We start from the raw sequence: 27617 nt of genomic DNA on the forward strand, positions 1-27617 counted from the left end.
TCCGCCGCCATATATAAATTCTTTGAATTCCCTCCTTTTCCATTTGTAAAATTCCCACCAAATTATCACTGCATTTTCAGAGTCAAAGAGGAGGAAAAGAATCGAGACATGGAGGAGGGAGCAATTCACCCACAAACTTGCTCAAAACTGCCAAACCTAATCTTGTTACTGCCACGAGTAATGACAATTTGAAGGAAATCTTGCGCCAAATTAAAGCATCCAAAAACTCCGTAAACTAATTAATCTCCTGTGTTTCATATATGCATTCTGCTTGTTGGATAGAGGGAATTGACTTCTTCTTTGAATTACTCTGATTTACAGACAATTATCAACTATGGTGCGTCATGGTTTGTCCAATTTTTTGATTATTTAACTCTCAACTCTCTGTATTCACACTCCTCGTGAGCGTAAAAGGTCACTCAAGTATTCGATTAAATGCTTGAAAGATGAAAATTTTCTCAAGTTTTTGATGAAATGCTTGAAAGATGAAATTTACTAAGTGTTTGATGAAGGAGAGAAATTTTTATCAGACACCTGTTTCTACCCGTTAGCTGTTTATAACAAGAATTCATGACCAACGGCTTTGTCAATCATTTTTGGGTAGGTGCGTTTGTTAAATGATATGTGATTGGTTGTTTCTGATTGTTTGAATGAAATCTTGCCTGCATTCTGTTCTGGCAATCGAGCACCAACTTTCCGAAGCTATCTTTTGTTTATGCTGATATCGATGATTAAGCATATAAGATACACGCCCACGTTTCATTTGTGAAAGGGTTGATGAGATGTTTATATTGGCCATTGTGCTGTGCTGCACAGTCAAGCCCTTATGATGAATAGAAATTTTCCATTGAGATTACAGGAGAAATTAATCTTGATTTACAAGAAAACAGCTGTAGGAATCTCCATCATCTCCATGTAAGTGCAGGAAGAGCTGTCTGGTTTATGGCAGGGGTGACAACGGTCCCTGTGGAGTCGTAGATAATCACACCGGAGAAGTCGGGGAGCTGACACTTTCCTCCCATCATTATATTCTTCTTCCACAGACTGCCTTCACCGCTCGGCTCCACATCTCCTTCTAACTGGTAATCCATGATCTCTTCGTGGTTGAGTTGGATGACGGGATCGTGGCTCCCATAGCCGTAGCAAGATCTCCACCTGCGCCATCGCCTGTGCGAGTGGCTGGCACACATGAAGAGAGTCAATGCACACAGGATGAGACTAGCAACTCCAAATCCCAAGTGTGAAATGCTGAGTTGGTGGTTTCTCAGGGAGATGTGTCTAGCCATGATGATGCTCAAATAGGGATGGGGAAGTATGTGTGTTTATTTATAGAGAGAGGTTAAGGAATTATGGGGTTGTTGAGTTTGGAGGATTTGTTGTGTTGTGTGGTTTGGTTTTTGATGGATTTAGTTTTTCACCTGTTCATGGATTCAGTGAATTATGACCATAACAGATCTCTTATCTATGGTCAAAAGTGTGTATCCTTATAAATTATGATACACATGGAGTAATATTTTTACTCTTTTATGATTTAATTTTTTTAAGGATAATTTAGTAATTTAATATTTGTAAGATTTTATTTATTTTGATTTAAGAAAATAATGTGTTTGTTGGCGAAAATTTCCAAAATAAAAATAAAAATTTGTGTATTATTGTTTAGGTAGTGTATATAATCGATAACATTTGGCGTAAAGAGCAACTAGGAAATTAAATTAGATTAATTTGGAGGTTATTGCACTAAAAATCAAAAACTATTATTCAGTATTTGAGGATCTTGAATGCAAGCAAGTTGCATTGAAGCCTCTTGACATATACAAATTTTTAGTAAAAGGCTGGCAACAAAAGCTTCACTCTTTTTACCATCATATTCATAGTATTTAGAAATGTTCAAGACTGCAGAGGGCATCTCCGACTCCTAAAATCAATGCAAAGAAACAAAAAATGGGAACAAGAGACGAACATCGCCAGATCAAGGGTCACTTGTAGCCTCTTCGACCATGGCTTCAACGCTCCCAATATGACTCGTCCTGCATATATAACCCAACATATCAACAATTCCAACGATGCTGCATAATGCTCATTTGCGCAATATCAAGAAATACCAAAATGTCGCACCATTCTTGCATACCAGCCATGTCCAAAGGCTAATCCAAGATTATAAACCAAAATTTACTCCAGTAACCAACCACTCACCTCTTCTAGTATTGGCATGCATAATCCAGTATCAACTCCCACATCCGTGACAATATCCTCTTCTTCAACTTCTGCATTAGTGAAAGTGAGTGCTCGTTGCAGCTTCTTGTGAGAAAATACTTCGACTTCCACCATGTAGGAGGCCATCACAGGTCGGTGGTCGGATAGTTTGATCTCAGATCTCCTGTAGTCGACCAGCCTCATTCCCGTCCCAAAGGAGAGGACGCGGTCGCACCTGCACAGTACACACAACAGACTGCTATAGCTTCTATATACAGCATGAGATAATACATGTTTATAGAAAAACAGTCCCACAATTTGAATTTTGAACATATTGAAATGCACGAGAAAAAAAAGGTTGAAGCAAGAATCAATGTGATCACAACTGTACTCACATATGGCTCCAAACTAAGTAAGAAAAAGGAAAAGAAAAATGCATACCATGCAGGTGTTCTTCTACCAGCTTTTGCGTCCTCACCAATGTAAGTGTCGGAATTTAACTCATATTTGTATGTTGGAGCGAAGCTCAGGGTGCCTTCCGACCATCCATCAAATGCTCGGCCTTTCTTGAGCTCTCTCACCAGCTGCAGAAGAATAATGAATCAGCTTCCTAGTAGTACCAATGGAAGGTGGGTAAAATTTGCCTTTGCAAGTTCAAACTCGGTATTTAAATCTTGCCTCTTCTATCAATTTCTGAACTTATCGTGTTCACTATCGCTATCATATGTACACGAGGTGCTCAAGATTCACGCGAGAAGCTTTATTTAGCCTAACTTAGATGAACAAAGAGAACCAAACAATGCTTCATGTGACTCATTTCTAATGAAATTTTAAAGTTTTCTGACCTGATCCTGCTCAAGTAACTTGGACCAGTGCTTCTTGGATATTAGTTCTCTCGTTCGATCATAAGGCAAATTGATTCGATAGTTAAGGTCACCAAGCCAGATAATTCTCCTGCAACAGAAAAAATGTTACCTTCATGCTTGCATTAAAAAAGACAGACACACACACTAAACTCAAAGCACTGTGCATAAAAAACAGTCCATGTTTCACTAGTATACCTGCAGAAATTACCACGCGGAACAAACTAGTGAAAACGAGAATAAAACATGAGGGTTGGAGCATATACTTACTCATGGTCATATATCCTTCTAGGAAGCCCCATAGCAGAGCAAAAATTGAAACGGCTTCGTCTATGAATTTCATGCACATCAGCATTTCTCTTGACTGCATCTGCTTCTCTCTCTCCTGCTGTTAAGTGAGTACAAACGAAACAGAAGACTGTCTGATGCACCGACATACTAACTGATATCGCTCCCTGACAGATAGAAGGAGGGAGTCAAAATAAAGCTTAGAAACAAATTAATCTGAGCATAACCTAAGCGAGAAGAAGTTATTATAAAAAAATTGGTTAAACACAAACTGTAACGAAAAAATGAAGTAAAATCTTAAACATTTTTAAATGTGAAGACAATCCCTTTTGCATTTTCTACTATAAAATTATGCTAACGATTGGAAGTTTGGAAGAGAGAGAGAACCTTATTGCCAATATATCCCATGACACCAACACCAACAGCAGACACGTTCACGTTTTGAATATATCTTCGCAAGCTCCTCCGCACCCATACTGTAATAAAAATTCCAACCATTTGCTTGCTCACTATTCTAACATAGGCTGGCCTTCTTTTCCGGTTTATTAGGGAGTCAAGGTCAATTTCCGCCAGTGATTTCAAGTCGGACTTCAATGTACTTTCATTTGTTGTGCTAGATTTGAAAGAGCTGTATCTCTGGAAAGATTTTAGAGTCTTGAACGATTTAGCAGAACCGAAGGAATTAGGCTTCTCCAAAATACGCTGACCTAAAAGATCAAGTGGTGGCTCCGGCCAGCTTAAGCCTATCTTTTCTGTACCACTGAGTGTTTTGGATAATATCTTAGTGTACTGAGCATTAGACTCTTTGATGTTTTCCTCAGAATCATCGATCTTTAAGCAGTGCAATCTGTCCAATTTTTTGGAGGAAGACAACTGCAGAGACTCCTTTTCCAGTGCTCTGTCGAAATGAGCAGAGTCTTCGGGGAAAGAGGCATCTTCACAAACAAAATCAGTTCCTCCATCACAAAAACCAGATGAATCCTCATTCACTGGGTAGATTCCCTCCTCGATATCACTTTCTGATTCTAGTGCAACTTCATCTTCTACATCTAAGGCATCCTCAGGTGGCTGAAACCTCGATGGAGTAGGAGGATCACTATAGCTCTTGAACCTAGTCATTGGTGGAACTCGATTGAGAGTTTCACGAATGATGTTTTCCCATTTTTGGACAGGACGGGTATCTTCAGCTCCAAATATATTACCAGCATTCAATGGGATGATCTCCTGAAAGCTATAGACGAATGCAGCTTTAAGTCGACAAAGGTTTCTTGAAGAATAATGCAGAAACAATCATAAAGATACAACACTTAACCTGACAGCTAAAGATAAGAGAAAGGATCTAATATCATCTGTGTGAAATTTATAGGATAGGTTAACATGCTATACATAAGATTATAAACAACAAAAATTCTATCGAGTAATATTACTAAATTTACCCGATCACATAAATATCAGCAGGCTCAACAATGTCTAACCAACCATCAAAATTGTGGTCATCATCAGGAGTAAGTCCTCCAACATTCCAGGTGGCGGCGCATATCCTTGTAAAACGAAGACAAGATCGTTAAAATAAATTACTTACCTTACCAATATATCTTGAAAGTGCAAGAAAAATTTACCTGATTTCCTTGGAGTTAATGTACTGAGCTCTGAATGTCTCTGAATTTCGCCGTCTTAACCTTGGAAGAGCCTCTGGGTTCGGCAGCAGACACATGCAGTGATACAAAATCACAAACTCAAATATTGGTTTCGGAAACAGAATATCATAACACACTAAAATCTAGATCCCACAGTAGCCTAAGCAGCTGAATCTTCGATACCAGAAATTTTGAAACGAGACAACCCATATCCATTGAAGCGATGGCATAAAGCTTACTTTCTTATTACGCTGTTGCCATCATATATACTTATATATGTGCAATGTGATACACAAATCTGCTGATAAAGGGGAAGAGTAGTATGCTTATGCTTCAAGAAAATGACCCCAAATTTCATCCAAATAGACCTCTTTTTCCAACATCAGACTCAGTTCATCAGCTTTTTCATTCTTGAAATTCATCACACATCTTTCAAACATTAACATAATTTTTCAGAAATTGAAAAAATACCATACCATTATCATCAATCTTCAGTTCTTCAGCTATTTCATTCTTGAACCTGGATTCTTTGGGCCAATCACAAAATTCTGTGGACAAAAGGAAAAAAAGTCACTGTAACCACAATTGAAAAACAATAAAGAAAGAAAGAACAGATAATTATTCTTCAAGAAAATTACCCTAAATTACATCAAAACAGACATTCACTCCAAAAATGGACTTCAAAAAATCCATATTTCCCTGAAGTTCAGTAAGAAAAAAGTACTTACCGGTACCACTAGCATCAAACATCACATCATCATGTTTTTCATTCTTGAACCTGGACTCCTTGATGCCCTCACAAATTTCTGAAGGAATAAAAATAATAAAAAAAAAGTTCGGGGAAAAAAAGTTGACAAAGTCAAAAAAAGCATGAAATAGACCAAAGAGAAAGGAGGATCTAAAATGACGAAAAAGGACCTTGTTCGGAGTCGGAGTCAGAGCTGATGTCGCTGTCAGCGGAGTAATCGGAGTTGCTGGTCGCTATGTTCAGCCACTTGCGCAGCACCGCGCGCCGCCAGGATAGCTGCAAAAACCGAAACACAATGTTTCAGCTCAAAAAAACACCTCCGCAAATCACGATGAAAACTTATCCAAAAAATGGACTGATCTACGCGGCACCGCGTGGATTCCACGCCGCCATCTTCAATATCTATCGTCCATTTCCACACACACGATCACACACACCCGCATGTGTGTGTGCAAACAACTAATAAGGTGGAAATCTAGCTACTCGGTGCAGTATCTACAGAGCAATTAGAAAACCCTCGCAAACGCAGAAAAAATTTGAAAACCAGAAAATTGTTGAGGAAGAAAGGATAATGGGCAGTAGGTACCTGCTGCTGCTGGCGGTTGCTTCGCATCCTCTGTAGCGTATAGTTTGGAATGGACTGTATGAGGAAAAAAAACGCGAGTAAATGTTGCAGGAGAAAAATGAGGGAAGAATGGGAGAGGATTGATGTCAACTGCCGTCGCCGTAGTTGTCCTGTCGACACAACTCTCCCTCCACTGTTTATAACAACCGTATGCACACAACGTATACTCTATTTTAAATTTGGAATAATTACCATATACATGATGGACTCAAATTTGAGACTTCCAACTTTAAGTTTTTTTTTTTATTATTATTATTATTACATAAATAAATAAAGAAATTTAAAGACCATATAATGATGGACTTGAACCCAAGACCTCAAGGGCACACTTCAACTTTAAGTATTAATCACATTATTATCAACTTAGATTATACTCTTATGTAGTATTTTATTTGAATGTTAAATTATGTGTTTGAATATTTAATTTATTTTCTAATAGCATTATTATTATTATTTTAAGTATAATATACAATATATATATATATATATCTCTCTCTCTCTCTCTCTTTGATCTCAAGTCAAATTAAAATTAGCATGGCTATCGAAAAAGTTTTTGCAAAAAAATCTGCAATTACATCGTTTAAGATAATCGGCGCCCCAATCCACATCTACGTTTTTCGCGACTATGTCAACTTTAATAAATTAATTTGGATAAATGTTTTGTGTTTATTTATTTGTTTATTATTTTGTTATCTCACTCATTTTCCAACAAAATTTAGTGTTGTAGTTGTCATCTGAAATGATATTATCTCACCTGTTTTTCTATCTTTACAAACAAACCGATATCGTTTTAATAATTGATGGAATTGGACATTAAGATTGAGACAATACTTCATCATTAAATTTGGTCGGAAAATGGGTGAGAGAACAAAGTAAGAAAAAATTATTATTAATAATTAAAAATTTTAATATATATCTTAAAATTGAAGTACAAAATAAGATTTTTTAGAAAGCTTAGTAATTTATATGTAATTAACTTTTTTTAATAATTTGATTAAAGATTATCAAAATTAATTTTTGTAGAATGAATTTCATTTTAAAAATATTTTGTAAAATTCATACTCACATTTTCTCCATGCGCGGTCTCGGGCAGACAGGCACTGATTCAGCGACTGCACATTGGTTTTGTCGTGGCTCGAACATTGACTAAGGATAGAGGGGTTGACTTAATCATTATAGGGATAAGTAATTTAATCGGATTGGTGCATAATTTATAAGTTACGTGGCGATATATAAGAGGTGAGGGGGGTGACTCACTACACAAATTATTGTAAATATTTGTTCCTTACATCGTATTATATAAAATTATATGCGACTGCCGACACTTGTGTGTATGTAAGAGTCCTCAATTTTTATATATATATTTTCTCAAGATTAATTTTATCATCATTAAATAAGGATGGCAACGGGGAACATATATATTAACCTGTCAATGCGTTACATATTTTCGTATTTAAAATATACTTTGAGATCTATAAATGTTGAGCATGCAAACAAAAATTGCATATCAATTTCACTTGAAAAGTAATTAAGCTCGGCATACAATATATCGATTGATAGTATAGAATATTTGAAAGCAAGTATCGGAAATACGAAATTTCGATAGTGTTGATGCGGAATTTATAGACGTTCTCATAAGATGGCATAGTTGGTTGGTGAAATTAAGAAGTCTTTACGTTTGAATTTTCAGTTAATAATAAAATTACAATAATGTTGTTTGGACAAAATTTGTTCGGTCCAAAATATGATGAAATACTTTATAAAATAAGTTTATTTAAAATTTTTGGTTCAAAATAAAATAGAATTTAGCTAGTTTTATTGCTTTATTTATATTATAATTTTTTTTAATATTTTTTAATAACCTCTTTAATTATTATTATTTTTAAAGTACACAAATTATCCGTGTAGACACCACACGTCTTACAATATCATTGGTATAATTCAAAAAAGACAAATATATATAACCACCTAGCTAACTGAAATAAATGAGCCTTCGATCTACATATAATCCTACATTATACTTGGGTTAAGTTCATGCACCTCTAGTAAAACTTTAATTTATTCAGTCAAATGGAGTTGTGCCTTTTCGATTAAGTCTTCCATACCGGAGTCATCATTAATTGGGCTTTAATAATTAACAATGCATTAGAATATTTGATTAATAAAAGACCGAAATTTTAGTGAAAATTCCCAACAAAGTGAGAATTATTATTAATCGTTTCTTTGGAGTTACATGAGGTATATATATATAGGTGAGATACATCGCACGCAGGCCGGACCTCTACATCACACACAAGTGATTCATATTAATTTTGAATTATATATATATATATATATATATATATATATATTATATAGGTAATTTTCTATTTTTTTATTTATTTAAGCGTGTCTGGTTTGTATTATTTGTATCAATTCACATTAATTTTGAATATTTCGAGCAACATATATAAACGTGTATATGTTATACAGTAATAATGTCACATTAAACCAAAAGGACAAAATAGGAACTAAAAGTGATAGTCTAGCTAGGCTCTAGGGGGAGTAGACTAGAAGGCGTGAAGATTATTCTAGTTGGAGGGAAGTGATCCAATTAAACTTCAAGATTGGTGGCTATAATTGGATGAAATTGAGGAAAGTAGGTTCCTGAGATTCAATTTAATCAAATTAATTAATCTTAACATGTCAAATGTAGTGAGAAAGTTAGGCACCTTTTGGGATGTGTTAATTTAATGGCAATAATGTTTTGTTAGGAACTTAGGATATACATACCTAGTTAATGCTATATTCTGTGGATCTAATTTAGGTTCGGAGATTTTTTTGGAACATAGTGTATGAATTTTTAAATAAGTTTATTGAATAAAACAAAGAGTACACAAACAAGCTCAAACGAGCAGGTCCAAAAGTGTATCGAATATATAAAAGAATTTAGATAGTTTGCCCAATATAATCGAGTTGTTACAAGTATTTTCTTACATATATACTAACATGGCATTGAATACCATTTTTTTTTTACTTTTTAAGAAGCACCATTTTTTTATTATTATTTTTTTCTCATATATATGTACCACTAAAATAATATTATTTTATTAATTATTATTTTTTTGACTTGGGGGAGTTGGGGAGGGGGAGCAGTGGGGTATTTCATTAATTATTTAGATAAGATAGTTTTGTTGCAAAAGAATTGAGGATATTGTAATTAAAAAACATGTAGGTTGTGGTGTTGTAATTGCAACGCTTTAAATATCATGTGAAACTTATAATATGAACGAACATTATGTTATTTTTCTGCAATCAACCCTATATAATATGTGACCTTTTATCATGACTTAAATCTTAACCATTTTTAACAATGATGAGCCCAATCATCCAACCTTTTTAATATTTAATTAATTTATCTTTCTTTCACGTCATCAATATTCTATCCAACACAACCTACACTTGTGTTTTATAGTTTACCAGTAATCACTTCCAGCCATTCAACCACAATATTTAATATAATTATTTTATTATTACTTTTAAGAGGTTATGGCAAAAAAATACATGAACTTTAAAAAAAGTTGCAATTTTCACATGAACTTTCAATTAAGCCAAAAATACATGAATTTATATCTGTGTTGCAATTTTCACTTAAGTTTGACTTTCAACAAAATTGAAGCTTAATTGACAGCCGAAATTAAGTCAAATATATTAAATTTTACTTTCTTAGACCTCCGAGCTTCTAATCAGGTGAAGTTCCGACTGTCAATTAGGCTCTAATTTTGTTGAAAGTCAAACTTAGGTTAAAATTGCAACAAAAATATAAATTCATGTATATTTTGGCTTAATTGAAAGTTCAGATGAAAATTGCAACTTTTTTCAAAGTTCGTGTAATTTTTTGCCATAACCCCTACTTTTAATTATATTAAATACTATAAATCAAAATTATATAAAATTATAAAAATTCAAAAAATGACAAAATACTAAAAATTCAAACATTACAAACATTATAAAAATGACTACAATCAAAGTACGAAATACGAAATCACACGGCTAATCATGTTTTTAATTAGTTATGCTTGTTGTCATTGAAATCTTTCACAAAAAATAATTTTTGGATGTGTCAATTTTATCAGTGGAGCTAAGTCTGATTGTCAATTCATCTATAAACTTAAAATAACTGATTTAGGAAGGTTTTACTGTATTTGGATTTCTCCAAAATAAGTGAAGATATTTCGTAGCATTAGATTCGGACATATGTCGACTCGTAATGATTTCGTAATGATTTCATAGAGAGAGAGGTATGATGGATAGTGGCAGAACCGGTTGGTAATATGATGCCAACATTTTCAAATGCTTGCAATGTTTTGTAGAAAGAGGTAGCAAATTAACAAAATGGTAGAAAGAGTTGTCCCACCACAAGTGTCCTATCTCTAAAATAAGAGGTAGCAAATTAACTTTTAGTATTTTGATAAATAAAATTATATGTTATGAAATTTAAAAATGAGAACTACTCCCTCCGTCCGTGAATTAAAGCCCCATTTGCCTCTAAATATTTATCCGCGAATTAAAGCCCCATTTGCCTTTTTGTACCCTTTTACCCTCCCTCTTTACTTTAAATTACTACCCTTTGCCATTAATTATCCCACCTAATTTTTTAACCTACTTAATTATTCATTAAGTATTCATCCTTAATTAAAGCCCCATTAAATTTATGTCTATCAAATGGAATTCTAGAGAATTCCACATTTCGCAGTTGCCTCTCTCTCTCTCTACCAAACCCTAGACTTTTTCATCGGGTTCTTCTCTCAGAGCATCGTCTCTCTCTTGTTCTTCCTAAATCTACCATTGTTGTGTTACTCCATGGATCATCCCTTTGAAACTGAATCGATTGTGCCAGAAACCCCGGCCTCTGATCTCTGTGAATTGGCGCCGTGGTTGATGGCTGAAACCGAGCCGCCGGGCCTCCCTCTCTCTGAATCGGAGAAAACGACGTCGGTATCTGAAGCGGCGCCGTGGTTGCTGCCGGATACTGAAGCGGCTCGTCTCCCTCTCTCTGAATCGGAGCAGATCTCGCCGGTAGCTGAAGCAGCGCCATGGTTGCTGCCAGATACTGAAGCGGCTCGTCTCCCTCTCTCTGAATCGGAGCAGATCTCGCCGGTAGCTGAAGCGGCGCCATGGTTGCTGCCAGATACTGAAGCGGCTTGTCTCCCTCTCTCTGAATCGGAGCAAATCTCGCCGGTAGCTGAAGCGGCGTCGTGGTTGCTGCCAGAAACTGAGCCGCCGGGCCTCCCTCTCTCTGAATCGGAGGAATCTCTCTCTGAATCACCGGACTATGATTCTGACGGCTTCCATCTCTCTGAACACATCAGACGAGAGAGGGAAAAAACCGATCGAATCTCAGAGCTCCGCGAATCTTTCAGACGCGATCGAGAGAAGGCCGCTCGAATTTCAGACCTCCGAGAATATTTTAGACGAGAGCGCGAGGAGGCCAAGCGAATCAGGTTATCTCGTTCTGTTAAACCAGGTGAAATCGTGATTTTTACTTTGGTGGGGATGGCTGGTGATGCCTTATGTGTGTTTTCATTTCAGCTTCTTTGGTGGGGATGGCTGGTGATGCCTTATGTGTTTGCTGCCTTCTCTGTGCTCTTGATTGAGTTCTCTGTCTGCCTTCATTGTGTACCTGTGATGCTCTATTTGTTCTATGTGATGCCTTATGTTTTGCATGGTGAATGCCGATTGTGTACCTTTGTTGCTCTCGGTGTACCTTTGTTGCTCTCTGTGTACCTGTGATGCTCTCTATGTACCTGTGATATCGATTATGCATCTTTGGTGCACAATCGGCATCGTTGGTGCCGATTGAGTGACTTTGGTGCCGATTGAGTGACATTGGTGCCAATTGAGGTAATTGTAATAGCCCAGTGATGATGTTAAAGTCTGAGGGCAACATCTACAAAAAGTTTACATTCCAAACACCCCAAAAACATGCATGGTGTTTGTCCTTGTAAACATTTTCACCTGTAATTACATAGGCTTCTACAGAATTCTAGTCTATAAGTAACACTTCATTCAGCCCTTCTATGACATCTTCAAGCCTTAAAATTTCGCCTTCTTCACTTGATTCCATCTGTAGGAACTCTAGACTTTCCTTGACAAGTGATTCTTCAACTTGAATACATTGTGGTAACATCCCCTGCCTGGACAATCTTTCTTTATTCATATGTGGAATCTTGTAGTTGTTCCCACCCTTACACTTGATTATCTCTTGATAGCAGCCTTGTAAGGTTAGGAAAACATTGTTGAGCTTCTCTGGTGGGTATTCCTCGTACGCAGCTTTCACATTCTCTAGTAACTCCTCGACATTCTTGGCTGGTTTTTGATCTTTTAGGCTCTGAATAGCTCTGAAAAACCCGAGGTCGTTGACATTTGTATCCGGTGAATTAGCTGGCTGGCATACTAATTGGAATTTAAATCCATTAGTATTTGCAACCGCTTGAAACTCTGGATCATTTGCTTGAATGTGTGGTTTGGCATTATCTTGTTGGATATATATGTGCTTGCTTGATGTCTTCGGCCACTTGGCCATGAAGTCAGGAACCATCTGCCAGATTAAGGCTATATGATGAATTTGCAAATATTCTGATAGCATTTAATAAAAAAAAATTGAGCATGCTTACCTGTTTTATAAGGCAGTCTCTAATGATGGGCTTAGTGATTGCTGCAATTGCCTTAACTTTCAGCGTACCTTTCACTCTGTTTTTCGAGTTCCTTTGTGCTGGCTCTGTGGTTATGAAAGGATAAATGCCTAACTTTCCATCGAATATGACTGTGCCATCTTCATCAATGATCGGCCTCGCAGCAGCACACATAAACATGATTTTTTCAATATGCCTTTTTGATTTGCATGTCCTATGTGGTTCTTCCTCATCGGGCATGAGGTAGTATCTATCATTGGTTTTGGTAAGATAGAACCATTTTTCATCGATGTGGATGGTGTTGTACATACTTTGAAATGGTATAAAACCATCCTCACTGACCCCACTGAGCTGTTTAAGGCTCCACCTCAGCCTACATAGCTTGTTTTGTGTGGTAAGGAAGGGTTTTATGGCATTTGTATGTGGTTTCAGTTTTTTCTCCTTCACCCATTGATGAAGCAAAGATTTAGACACTCCTAGGTGAGTCGACATGCATCTCAGTGTACTTCTTTCTAAAACTGAAAGTTTTTTGACTTTTTCACCATCAATGAGCATCTTATCCTTGTGTATACATCCTTTTCTAATTGATTTAACCTGGACAGGTACACCGGATGCTCTTTGATTGGAGACTTGGCTCCAAATCCTCCAAATGGTCTTCAAGTTTACTTTGAAGTGAAGTGCCGCCTCTTTTTTTGCTCCATGGCGAAGTTTGCCTTCACTGCTATGCTCTAACAGCCATTGGGCAACTTTGTTTCTTTGATCATCTTGTAACTTTGGCCTTTCTATAGCCATTTTTTGTTCTGCCAGATACAGTAGGATTTAAGGAAAATTAGGTGGGAATTGAATGAGGTGGAGATGTGGATTTATAGTGTAAATGGCGGGCCCTTGTACTTTTGGCTCCAAAGTTTTGGAGCCAATTTGGATGATGCCTATTTTAATGAATTTATTTTGGCAGCAACACACGTGTACCATCCTTTTTGTTTCTTTGAATTTTGCCTATGCCTATTCAATTTTGAACAGTTTCGAATTCCACTCTCAAAATTAATTCATCAATGAAACATTTGCCTATTAAATTTCGAATTCTGCCTATTAAATTAATTAATCAATGAAACATAAAATTAAGACTTAAATTGAAACATAAAATTAAATGGAAAGCTTAAAGTCAATAAAGTAAAAGCATTCTCTTAAGTAAAGATTAGCAAAAAGTAAACAACTACCCTTATCTTTTACCTACAACACCTTTTTCAGCTTTCTTAGTCTCTGTGCCCAACAGTAAATGGGGCTTTAATTCACGGACGGATGGAGTATATGTTATAGAATTTGAAAATGATGATTATAGCTTCTATTTTTTTTATATTTACACTCCTATTTTAACACATCAAAATGAGAACTATAACTTCCATCACGCCCCGAAATAAGAGTATAAATGTAAAAAATGGAAGCTATAGTAATCATTTTTAAATTCCGTAACATATAGTCATTTATTTAAAAAAACACTGAAAGTTACGATTCTATTTTAACAATTTAGCTCTATGCGAAAGCCCGCATTTGGGAAAGGACAAACAGTTGCTTGGTTGATAGTTTCTAGAACGGAAAGACAGTATGCTAAAGAAGAAAGAAACATGAGGTATGCATGGAAAACTTGAAAATTGTTACTCCTATAGAAGCCGAACATGAGCTAAATCATTAATTCATCATTTCTCTACATTCGTTTTGAGGCAACGACTTTTGATGCGTATGTAATTGGTAGAATTATCAAGCGAAATTTGTGTATAGATATGATCTATAATACATTCTTTGGTTGAAGGTATAGAATTACCCGCTCTCCCCGTTTCTTTTTCTCATCGCGGCAGAAAGTTTACATTCTTTGGTTGATAGAGCAGTGGGAAGAGGTCTTTTGGAACCCGTGGAGATTGGGAAAGATTTGATTAAGATCTCGCATCTTCAATATGCGGATGATACGATCTTTGTTATGGATAATTGTGATAAAAATGTGGAGTCGGTTAAACATATACTGTGCCTTTTTCATTGGATTTCAGGGCTCGCGGTCAACTACAACAAATGTTCTATTATGGGCATAGGGATTGAAGGCGGCCGTCTCGAACGAATGGCAGGTTTTCTGAACTACCAAGTTGGAGCAATCCCTTTCAAATACTTGAGAATTAATGTTGGTGGGAGTCTAAACAAAATTGTGGAGTGGAACTACGTGGTGGACAAAGTCAAGAAGAAATTGGAAGGGTGGAAAACAAAAGTTTATCATTGGCCAGGAGGATAACTTTGATTAAAGTCGTGCTCCAGGCCATCCCCGTTTACCAGTTATCTTTTTCTCCCATACCAAAGACAACGGTAAGAAGCTTAAACTCCTTGCTTGGTCGTTTTCTTTGGGGTAGGGGAACGACTAGTAATCCAATCTCATGGGTAAAATGGAAGGAGTTGTGTCTCTCTAATTGTGAGGGGGGGCTTGTTTTAAAAATGTGGAGTGGTGCAATAGCGCCTTGGTGATGAAGTAGCTTTGGAGATTTTTGGAGGGGCGCGGATCCTTGTGGGTTAGAGTGGTTAGATCGTTGTACGGAGAGTTGAATTGGGGGGAACAGAGGTCGAGCGAGGAAGAGTGGAGGTGGATGGTGGTCGAAAATTGTGGATATGGGTGTGGGGGTGTCGGGGACTTGGTTTGCAAATAACGTGAGACGGAAGGTTGGAGATGTGGGAAACACAAGTTTTTAGTCTCAAGTCTGGATCGGGGAGCAGCCCCTCAAATTATCCTATCCTCGAGTATTTCTCATCAGTACCAATAAGGAAGCAAGTATTAGTGATATGGGGGATTGGGTTAATGGGTCTTGGGTTTGGGATTTACAATGGAGAAATTTCATATATTGCTAGTTTTGTTCCCATCGCAGGGTGTGATGACAAGTGGTTTTGGAGTGCACACAAGGATGGCATGGTACACAACAAATTCAGCCTACCTTGCTCTTTAGGCACAAAGTGAGGAGATGGGAGCTTCATGCTTAAAGAAGTTTGCACAATTGCGGAAAGCGCCGGCCCCCCAAAAGGCGCGTGTGACAGCTTGGAGGATCCTCAGAAATCGACTACCAACATGTGATAACCTAGCAAGAAGGAACGTGAAGTTGGGAGATGTGGAGATGTGTTGTAACGCTTGTTTCTACCATGAGAGACGACAAATCATGTGTTTTTGCATTGTCCGAAGGTCGATGCGGTGTGGGACGATATCCAGAGTTGGATCGGCTTCAGCACGGTACGCCCACGAGATATCGGTGATCACTTCATTTCGTTCACACATTTGGGAAAAGAGAAGAAATGCAGTCTGTTTTTAAAAGCACTTTGGACGCGTACAACGTGGATTATGTGGAGACGAATGAATGAAAGCAGATTTGAAGACAAAGTGTGGGAGATCAAAAGCACTTGCATGGAAATTAAAGCTAGAATGTGGAGCTGGAACAATATTTTTGGCATTTTTGTTTGGGATTCCTCGTTTTCGGCTTGGTGTTCAAATGAGGTCTCGAGTGCTCTTATATAACTGATTTTGGTATCTTTGGTACTAGTTTTATCTAATTTAAATGCTTTTCTCTTATAAAAAAAAGATATGATCTATAATACGCTCAACTTTAAACGTCGAACTCAAAATAATTATTACTATATACTATAATATACTCCATATTTTCGGAAGCAGAATGATGAGACGAGCAAAACTTACAATTTTATTGATATATAGGCTTTTAATTAACCTAAATTATATCTTTTCAGACCTGAAGATGTTGATATATGTAGAGGCTAAAATCTACAATTGAAGTTGACGTCTGCACGTCCGGATAGATTGGGCACTAGCAACCTGTCAACACAAGAACACGTAAGAGCCCTAGGTTGAGCACCGGGTGGGGGTGTCGACCGTAGAGCCTCCGACACTCAAGTCAGTAGCGGAATAGCAAAATAGGATGATAAGCAAATTGAAATAAGAGAGAAAGACAGGCTGGAGTGTGCGGTTATTCCAGGCTGTAAGCGGCGTCGGAGGGTGGAAACGGTGACAGTGTGTTGTGATAATGGAATATGGGAGGCGGAGATAGGCCAAGTTGGCTAGGCGGCGGAGTAGAGAGAATTCAAGGAGTCGATAGCAAGTAAGATTTTTTCGTGTCCCCTTGTAACCTAGTCAGTCTGTCTATATAAAGGGCAGCTAGCCGCTAGGGTTTTACAAGCTGACCTTATCCGTCCACGCTTTCCACTTCCAAGCTGTTGCGATTTGGACGGGATCATGAAGATTCATCCTTTGACTGTGTCAGCTTGGCTAAAGATATTTTTTAGAGTTGATGGCTAGGTCATGTGACTTCGTCAACAAGGTGGGCGGTAACCCTTGGGCCGGATGTGATACCTCCAGCCTGGTTATCGATTCAAGTTGAACTATAGCTTTTTAGGCTAGATGGACCAATATGTTTGACTGACTGGGCCTTTTAGGGTCGTGCCAGATTGGCGAGCTAACTTGTGGGTTTGGGCCAAGTGCGAATTATCCAACCGGACTATTGAGACAAGTTGGACTTGAAGTTTGTCGGGCTGGATTGACCGGGCTGTTTAGCTCATTGGTCCAGCTTGGAAGATTAATTGGACTTGAGCCAAACTGATGAATTTTGCCCACTACAGTTAGCCCCCCACTCTACAATTAGAATTTTCTAATTGGAGAGTTAATTGACTATAGTCATCCTGTATAGGTGGACTTTTTAATATATCGGGCCATCTCGGTTGTTGGAACCGATTGACTACATATAAAGCCGATCGCTTGCCAGCCTGAAAATCGTTATGTTGATGACGTGAATCTATTCGGGATTGCATGACATTCGATACAGACTGAATCTGTTTGCCAACATGGATTTTGGTGTTTTACCGGCTTGGAGTTAAGAAAAGGAATACAATATGTAGAGCTTGGGGTTTATTTACCCTTATTATTATTATTTGAAATTATAGACAGTTGGTGGTGTAAATCCTATTCTGTCCAAATTTTGCAGCTTGGAAATTTGAAATAGGTAAGTAGCTTTCGGATTGGAATTTTGAAATAGGCAAATTTTTAATTGCTCCAGCCTTTAATTGCTCCAGCCTGGCTGGTTTGTCAAAATACTCGGCTGCTTCCAGTTTGGAGTTTCGAACCTTAATTTTCAATAGTTAAGTATTTCTTGGCTTGAAATTTTAAAATAGGCAAATTTTTAATTGCTCCAGCCTGGCCGGTGTGTCGAAATACTAAGCTGCTTCCAGCTTGGAGTTTCGAACCTTTTCATGTTTTACTCCAACCTGGCTTATTTGTTGAAATATTTCACTGCTCCAACTTGTATGTAACATATTGAACCCAGTAATAGAATTGATTCTTCAAATTAACTCATTTCCAGCCTGGGATGAATCTTCTATTTATCCCAGCCTGATTCGAATTTTCTGGATGTTGGATTATTTTGTACTATTGATTTTCAATCTTGCCTAATCTCCAATCTGGTTCGACAATTGAAGAAGGAAAATAGAATTAATATTAAAGTATATCCAGCCTGATTTTTGACAAAACATAGGTATCCATCCAGCCTGGCTCATCTATCGGAATAGTGGAGTATTTCAGTCTGGTTCAATTTCTGAGAGTTAAAACTTGCAAGAGGCAAATTTTCTAAGTATTCCAGTCTGGCCCGTTTATCGAAATTGTGGAGTATTTCAGTCTGGCTTGATTTTCGAATTAATTCCTCCAGCCTGTCTGTAGTATGTTGATTCCAATTTTCAAATTGATTAAACTCCAGCCTGGGTCTAATTGTCGAAATAACTAAATGATCCAGCCTGTAATGCAACATATTAAGTCGAATTGCACTATCGATTCCTTAAATCAATTGCTTTCCAGCCTGGAAGTGAGTCGAGCTAGCTCGCGAGCTACTCGGGATCGGCTCGAAGATTACTCGAAATCGACTCGATGTTAGTCGAGTCGAGCTCGAGCTCGAGCTACTCGAGTTGGTACCGAGCCCGAGTTCGAGTTTCGTGATACTCGACTCGTTAGGCTCGCGAACCTAATCGAGCTCAAGTAATTAGTATATAATATATTATATATTAGCCCAAAATTAAATATATTTAAAACCTACAAAATGGCCCAAACGAGCTCGAGTTCACCGAGTTTGAACGAGCTCGAGCTCAACGAGCTTAAATGAGCTCGAGCTCGAGCTCAAACTCGAGCAAGACTCCACAATCGAGCTTAACCGAGTCGAGCTCGAGCTCACAAATATGACATCGAGTCGAGCTTGAGCTCAAAAAAATCAAGCTCGGCCGAGTCGAGCTCGAGCTCGAGCTTCATCAAAATAGTTGAGCTCGAGTCTGAGCATGGCAATACTCGACTCGACTCGGCTCATTTACACCCCTAAGCCTGGTCAAGAAATTGAAGAAAGGGGTGTTATTGGTTTCCCCGTCTGATCCAAATGAAGAAGAAAAGGGGAGTATCTTTCTCTCTCCCATCTCATTTTCTTTTTCTTGTTCCACTCTCTCGCCTCTTTCTTCCCGTCGGGCAGAAGCGGCTCAGACCGCCGAACGGCAGTTGGTGCCTAGGTTTTTTCAGGCGTGGCTTAGGCGCTGGGGTCGTTAGGCGAATGGTGGTCGGATGTTGCTTCGTCGGAGGAGGAGCCACCGCAGTGGGTTCCGGCTGAAGAGAGAGGTAGCGGTTCGGCCGTGCGCGTGTGCGAGGGAGAAGAGAAGATGAGAGGACGCAACGTCGATTTCAATTTGGGGATTTGGGTGACGCCGCCGTTCAATAGGCGACGGCGGTGACTGCGATTGAGAGAGAGATTTGTGTTTTTCGGGGCCGGATCTGTGATTTGTGTGAGGGAGAAGAGGAGATTGATAGAGGAAGATGGCTCTTGGCCGCCAGAGGACAGAGGGAGCAGCGTCGGTTCTTCTAGTTGTTGCCCTGAACGGACGGTGGCAGCCCGAGGCGAGATGCGCGGCGGCGACGTGGTGTCTCCGGCGACCGCTGCTGTTTTATGAGATGAGAGAGACGAGTTGGAGAAGTCGCATCTGGTAGCTTTCTGAGGTAAATCGTTCTATAATTCCTTTTCTCTTTTGGAGTTTTTGTAATTTGGGATAGATTTGAGTGGGGAGTTCTTGCAGCTTTGATTGTTGTTGTTGGTGGATGGAGAGGCGGCCGTTGATTTGTGAGATGAGGGGGACGAGTTGGGAAGTCCAATTCAGTGGCTTTTCGCCGGAAACTGGAAATAGGTGATTTGGAGGGTTACATTATACAGAGGGCAGTGCTGCCGCTTGAGAGGTGCTCGGTGGTTGGCTGGGCGGATTTGCGGCTGCCAGATTCTGAAGGCGGTGATGCCGTTTGTGTGTCTGTGTGTGCTGCGTCCCCAGCCAATAAGGGGAGGGGGAGAGTCGACTCCGGCGGCTTTTAGTCGGAAATTCAGCAGCAGCGGCGGCTAAGCACATTTTTACTGATTTTCGTTTTTCTTTAGTGTTTAGTCTTTTGGAAATTATGATGTCTGTAAAAAATTACATTGACAGTTGTGTAGCGGCTGAATTGGCTATGTTGAGAGTAGAGTTACAGGTATTTTCCCTTTTTGGTTGTAATACAGTACAGTATAGCAACGTAAAGCAATTCCAGTCTCTTCATCTGTTGAGAAGCGAAATTGTGCAGAAGTGTTATTATTCTGTGAATTATGCACAGCAAATGAATTTATCTCTTGGTCGTTTCGAGATGCCATGTTTTTCGAGGTCATGTTCGTATGTAGGGTAGGATTTTAAGATGGCGATATAGAATCTGTATTGAAAGATGGGAATATGATATACATATGAACTTGTGTTATTTGTGCTTGTGAAGATATTGATAAGAAAAGTTATTATTGCGTATCATATTTGTTGGTGTTTATAGGCAGTAATGCCTTTCTTCCATCTGATCTTGGGGGTAATGAACTTTGTCAGTAGTGCCAAGTATACTTATATGCAACTTGCTTGAAGAATTCTGCCCATCTGAGACTTTGTTGGAAATAATTTGTGAAAATTCACATAATTTGTAACATATGGTGTTCAATTGCTTGTCATTATTTTGGTGTTAAGCATTAATGCTTGTGCATGCTTTGCTGATATAGCTTGATGCTCGAGTGTTTGAGGAATAGCTCAATGGCTGCGTGTCGTTTATGATATGATGATGCTTAATTCTTATGTGTTTGTTTTGTTGCACTGTTTGTTACTTAGCAATTTATTCGTTTAGGAATTTCTGGACATGTCTGCATCTTTTGTGTTGAGTGGGTCGAGTAGTGAAAATTATAGATCGTCGGGTGATGACACAAGCTGTGTGAATACTATGAATGTCGTGACAAGAAATATGTCCCGGGCCGGGCGTGGTATGATTGTGTTTGTTGTAGAGTATGCAGAAAGCTGCATTCCTTAAGGAAAAAACTCTTGCGATAGTGGCGGAGCTTTGATGAGTTGAGGGCTGAACGAGCTAGTTGGCGAGACAAGATGGCAGCTGTCAAGAAGGCACGTGATGAGGCCAATAAGATTCTCAAGAAGTTGGAGTCTGCCAAGTTGGAAGATGCTCGTCGGTTGGAGCGAGCTGCAGCGGACTGCAAGGATCTCGAAGCTAAGGTTATTGTGTTGGAGCAACAAATTTTTTATACAAGCTGTGAGACGGAGGTTCGAGTTCGGGGTGAGATGGCCTTAGCGTATCTCGATAATCAGCCCCCCAAGACTTGGGATGTCCAACAGTACATCGATGAATTTAATTAGTGGAAGGCTGGCAAGGAGGGGTAGGAGGCGCAACTTGCTAGCAACTTTGTCGGGATGACAACTGGAGACGACCATCCTTAGACGGGGGAGTGACTCCTTGAGACGGGGAAAAGACAACTTGTTATTTTTCTTGTATTGCATTGTTTGAGACTTGACTATTTGGCCGCCCTCTCGTGTCGGCGTATGCGTGCTTTATATTCAGCTTGGACTTTAGACCATTGGGTCCTGTTTGAGCAACTTCTATCTTTTTATTTAAAAAACTCTTGGAGAGTTGAAACTGTCGACCATTTGTGATATTTGCCTTCTTCTATAAATCAATGTGGTTTGTTGAAATCTTGTATAACCATTTTACGTGTGAATCCGTTTAGAGCATACATGCGCCTTATTGAAATCATGGTTTCAATGTCATATGGATTGACGCAATGTAGCTTGTATATTTGAAAGAACACCAATATATCGAAGAGATGAATAGATGCAGCTTGTTATTCTCATCTTCATTTTGTTGCACCAGCCTGGACCGGATGTTGGAGAGTTTATTTGTTTTTTGGGCAAGGCCAGGCTGGATTTTGATTTTCTTTTGGCTATACAAGTTAGAATCGACTGACGTTGGCCAACTTGTGATTTTGACTTGGGCGAATTGTGTCCCATCTTGGTGTGTTAGCTGATTTAATGCTTTCATGCAGCATGCCGGCTTGGGATTATTTTTTGAAGCAAAATATGAAATCGTAAAGTTGTTGGCTCTAAATTGTCCAAGTCAAGTATTTGAAATTGAAGCAAGCTGGAATTCATTATATTTGGGTCGTACTGACTTCGACCAACTGTGGCTAGTACCATGTGGACATTTGAACAAGTGGCTAATTCTATCTTTAAAAAAGATAAATATTTACAAACTTTTTGACTATCTCGTTGATTGCTCCAAGCTGGGTGGTTCGTTCAACTGGATGACTAGAGACCAATGGTCTTAAATTTCATGTTGTGATGATGTTTCTTTCCTTAATGATACAGGCTGATCTTGTCCGTGTAGAGGAGTGATCATTGGCGACTTGTATCTCGCAAGGTGCTAACGTCGCGGGACAGGCTGAGACACGTCGATTTGAGGTTGGTGGTTGCACTCCGGAGAGTTTTCTACCTACATCTGGCAAGGATCAAACCAAATGTAGTGCTTGGGCCAGATTGTGCTCCGTAGAGTTGCCTACATACCCTTTGACGGGATCAAGAGTGATGTAGTTCCGTCTTGGTGGCGATCCGGGCGGCTTGGTCAGCCTGAGTAGCCACGTGGGGTGCATAAGGAGTTTCAGATTTGTCACAACCGTCAGACATGATTGATGCTCGTAGAGATCTAAGGAAAGTGCGTTGATTCGCTTGATTGCTAGGGCCCCACGGTGGGCGCCAAATTGTAGAGGCTAAAATCTACAATTGAAGTTGACGTCTGCACGTCCGGATAGATTGGGCACTAGCAACCTGTCAACACAAGAACACGTAAGAGCCCTAGGTTGAGCACCGGGTGGGGGTGTCGACCGTAGAGCCTCCGACGCTCAAGTCAGTAGCGGAATAGCAAAATAGGATGATAAGCAAATTGAAATAAGAGAGAAAGGCAGGCTGGAGTGTGCGGTTATTCCAGGCTGTAAGCGGCGTCGGAGGGTGGAAACTGTGACAGTGTGTTGTGATAATGGAATATGGGAGGCGGAGATAGGCCAAGTTGGCTAGGCGGCGGAGTAGAGAGAATTCAAGGAGTCGATAGCAAGTAAGATTTTTTCGTGTCCCCTTGTAACCTAGTCAGTCTGTCTATATAAAGGGCAGCCAGCCGCTAGGGTTTTACAAGCTGACCTTATCCGTCCACGCTTTCCACTTCCAAGCTGTTGCGATTTGGACGGGATCATGAAGATTCATCCTTTGACTGTGTCAGCTTGGCTAAAGATATTTTTTAGAGTTGATGGCTAGGTCATGTGACTTCGTCAACAAGGTGGGCGGTAACCCTTGGGCCGGATGTGATACCTCCAGCCTGGTTATCGATTCAAGTTGAACTATAGCTTTTTAGGCTAGATGGACCAATATGTTTGACTGACCGGGCCTTTTAGGGTCGTGCCAGATTGGCGAGCTAACTTGATGGGTTTGGGCCAAGTGCGAATTATCCAACCGGACTATTGAGACAAGTTGGACTTGAAGTTTGTCGGGCTGGATTGACTGGGCTGTTTAGCTCATTGGTCCAGCTTGGAAGATTAATTGGACTTGAGCCAAATTGACAAATTTTGCCCACTACAATATATATGCTATATTTTTCATGTAAATAAAATATTTGAATAAAAATATGATATTGATTTGTTTTTATCACACTGTGAAATAATTTAAATTTGTAATAAGTCAACATATCAAATACGTACTAATAATAACTCGATCACTAATTTTGTGGTCCTTTAATTAATTACTTGAGGATACAACTCAGGGGTGTACATGATTGATGTAAAGTGCATGTCAAAAATTTTAAAGGATAAGGTCTATGCATATTCACAAATTTATCGATCTCAATAGTTGCTGGGTTCATTTAACTTTCACGTGGCATGTATACATAGAAGCACTTATTTAATAATTGATAGATGTGATATATGTCTCTTGTATGATAAATGACTTTAAGAGCTAGCGTGGAAATTACTGTTACCACGTCATTGATTTTGTTTTATATATCACAATATTTTGAAACAAAAAGGATGTTTCTAGAGATAATAATAATAATAATAATAATAATAATAATAATAATAATAATAATAATAATAATAATAGTTACCGATTAGGTGATATTGATGTTGTTAACAAAAATAAATTAAGTCATCAGTCGATTTGATGGGTTAAATTAAAAGGCCTTTGATCACTTAATTATTGAACTCATGACTTTCAATTTCCAGCAACAATGGCATGAGACAATAATTTTAAAGATACAAAAAAAATATTCAGAATCATTACCTACCAATCATTTCTTGCATTGAACGTTTGAGTTATAAAAACAAGTCATGTTTTAAGTTTAATTAATTATCATAAAAGTGATATACTTATTTGATTTTCCCTTAAAAAGGAATGGGAAAAACTTGCAAATTAAGTTTGAGTCATGGCCAATGAGGCCTAGCTTCGGTGACAAAGTTGAGGCACCAAAAACTTTATTTTGTGAGAGGTCTTGAATTCAATTTCATCTGCGTACGAGTAATTTTTTCACCTTTATGTGGTGTAGTGGTCTCGTCTGCATGCGAGTAGTTTTTCCACATTTATGTGATGTAGTGATCTTGTCTGTGCGTGGCCATATGGGTAATTTATTTATTATATTTAGATACTTTTGTAATCCTAATAATTTCTTAAAAAAAGTTTGAGCCATGATACATTAACGAAGGTCATCCAAACTCAAAAGTCCACATATTGCCTCCTCGTTTATGATAATTAGTAGTAATTAAAGTAACATCTACATAACTAGAAAGAAAAAGAGAAAGGAAAGACAATAATTTTATCACATCCTCTTCTCATAAAATTAGTCATCTACATTATATTTCTTTTTGGGATGTTTTAAAATTTAGTTCATTTTTTAATTTGAATTGTGTCAACTTTCTTTTACTACAATAATCTTATTAATATTTGTAAAAATGATAAGTACAAAATAAAATAATTGTATACAAATTATATTTTTTAAAGAATATAAATATTTTTTAATATGTGTGAAAAAAATGGTCAAAGATGACTATTTTGATGAGTATGTATGGTGGTTTGTGCATGTTGTTTGACCCGAAATTGGATGAATGAATAAATGAGTGAAATGAAACAAAACAAACTCATTCTTTTTCAAGATTCGTCGAATAATTAATAATTATAATGAAATAGAAAATTGGACATCAACAGAAAAACCCAATCTTTACATGACACCAATGTACTTTTTGCTATTTTTTTATAGTTAGACATCACCTATCCACATGCTCCCTCTCTCTCTCTCTGTCACAGACACACACAGAAACAATAACATGAAAGTACATAAAATTTATATTTTTCAACTCTAATCCAAATTTTGATTAAGATAGTTTTTAGATTGGTGTAATCACTTTGTGCGAACATTTTTGGAGTGGTTAGAATCTAATCTACAAAAACAAAACTTATACTAGTATTATTTTATGTGGTGTCACTAAATGTACGTTTTATATTATTTTTCAAACTTATAGAACAATAAGAATGAAGATAATTGTTCCTTCAAAATGATATATAGTGGTTGAGTGGGTATTTTGGGCCAAATGCTCATGTTTAAATTCCTCTAAAATGTTTATAGGTTGGAGGTTGTCATATTTGATTTTTTCGATATGTATATCTCTATTTTAAATTTTTTTGAGGTAATATACTTAATTTATGAAATAAGGTAATATACTTAATTTAATTAGGTGCATTGTTTCTGTAAAATTTAAGTAGTTATGCAATTAGCCCAACAAAGTAGAAATACATCTGACTATAAGAGAATGTGATATTTAAGGAATAATTAATTATTTTAATGACGTGGAATCTACGTAATTTGTTAAAAAAAAAAATAAGTAAGTTATACTTCAACATGGCGCTACGATAAACCACATCAATATTTGGGGCTAAAAATGGATATAGGAGATTTTTGAAACAAAATTAATAGTTCATCATTTACATAAATATTTCTCATAATTAATTTAGGATGTTTTGAATAGAGCAGATATAGCTTAGAGTTTAAATATTTTTATGTGCAAACTATTTGTCTAGTGTATATAGGAGTTGGATATTACCAATTTCAAAATTTGGCGCGGTAATTATCAAATTATTAATTCGATTTAATTTTGCTATTAATTAGAATTCCGATCAAACTTATTAATCACAAGGCTAGCCGAATAAATAGCATCGTTTTCTATCAATTAATCACCACGCGAGAACGATTATTTCACATTAATTATTCGACTAGCCACGTTAACAATATGGTTTGCCAAAATTCTAATTGTTAGCATAATCAAAATTTTAATTAATTAGACAACGAAGTACGGATCAGTTAGTAAAACGATTTCCTGCAAGCATTAGTTGGAAGTCCTGATATGCATGGCCACTGGCTTCCTCGAAGCTAAATTTGTCATTCCAATCCCGATCATGGAGGCATCTATCATCACCAAGCCTATCAATGTCAAATGGAAATATTATAACTTATCTCATTTATTATTACGTGCAAGCTTTCGCTTGCTATGTATTGTCCCATTTATTCTATGGAGATTTCGAAACTGTCAACGTATAAATACTAGGAATTTGTTTCAGAATGATTGAGAGATGCCAGAAATGGGGAAGCTGTTAATTTCCATCATAATTCTCCTACTTTCCCCCATTTCTTGGAAATAAGTGAAATCGCATAAATCTTTTCGAATACGTCTAAACAATGAACCTCGTCTTTGTAAAGATAGAGGAATTTAAAAAATTCAACCTTACCGTTCTTTTTCCCCAATTAAAAAGAAAAAAGGAATAAAATAGCCGAATAGGAACAAGACCTAATAATAAAAATTTGGGATAATAAACCAAAAAGATTTGTTTGAGTGCATAAAGTCCAAAGCTTCGAAATAATGGTACATTTATACACTTAAATTGGATGGCTTATTAACATTTTGGTAAATCAATGTCGAAATTCCTACTACAAATTAATAAAGAATATACGCGCATAAAATTAAACTTCGCCACAAGAGCTATCAGCTTACTTTATTGTCCGACATCAATCATTAAACAGAAGGGCATAATTAATAGTATGTCTCAAGCTTTCTACCAACATATCAACTATTATAGTTATTCTTGTTGGAGAATTGTCTTAAATCGACCAGACCAAGAAAAAAA

General features: G+C 37.7%; 3 protein-coding genes across 3 annotated transcripts; all 3 read right to left on the minus strand.

Moving 5' to 3' along the window:
- Positions 1 to 762: 762 nt before the first annotated feature.
- LOC130994904 (uncharacterized) lies at positions 763 to 1535 on the minus strand. The gene has a single exon (XM_057920039.1). It carries the CDS (start codon positions 1284 to 1286, stop codon positions 906 to 908), a length of 381 nt encoding a protein of 126 aa, XP_057776022.1. The 5' UTR covers positions 1287 to 1535; the 3' UTR covers positions 763 to 905.
- A 177-nt stretch (positions 1536 to 1712) lies between these two features.
- LOC130994898 (type IV inositol polyphosphate 5-phosphatase 3-like) lies at positions 1713 to 6595 on the minus strand. The gene is made up of 12 exons (XM_057920026.1): positions 6316 to 6595; positions 5900 to 6005; positions 5710 to 5787; positions 5458 to 5529; positions 4964 to 5036; positions 4781 to 4885; positions 3732 to 4575; positions 3327 to 3511; positions 3039 to 3147; positions 2635 to 2777; positions 2194 to 2428; positions 1713 to 2027 (listed from the first exon to the last, which is right to left on the minus strand). Exons 1-12 carry the CDS (start codon positions 6340 to 6342, stop codon positions 2004 to 2006), a joined length of 2001 nt encoding a protein of 666 aa, XP_057776009.1. The 5' UTR covers positions 6343 to 6595; the 3' UTR covers positions 1713 to 2003.
- A 5596-nt stretch (positions 6596 to 12191) lies between these two features.
- On the minus strand, positions 12192 to 13820 carry LOC131010214 (uncharacterized). Its single transcript, XM_057937637.1, has 2 exons — positions 13011 to 13820; positions 12192 to 12934 (listed from the first exon to the last, which is right to left on the minus strand). The coding sequence occupies exons 1-2, from the start codon at positions 13818 to 13820 to the stop codon at positions 12380 to 12382; spliced, it is 1365 nt and encodes a 454-aa protein (XP_057793620.1). The 3' UTR covers positions 12192 to 12379.
- Positions 13821 to 27617: the final 13797 nt, after the last annotated feature.

The sequence above is a fragment of the Salvia miltiorrhiza genome, chromosome 1 (assembly GCF_028751815.1).
Source record: "Salvia miltiorrhiza cultivar Shanhuang (shh) chromosome 1, IMPLAD_Smil_shh, whole genome shotgun sequence".
In the NCBI taxonomy this organism is placed as follows: Eukaryota; Viridiplantae; Streptophyta; class Magnoliopsida; order Lamiales; family Lamiaceae; genus Salvia; species Salvia miltiorrhiza.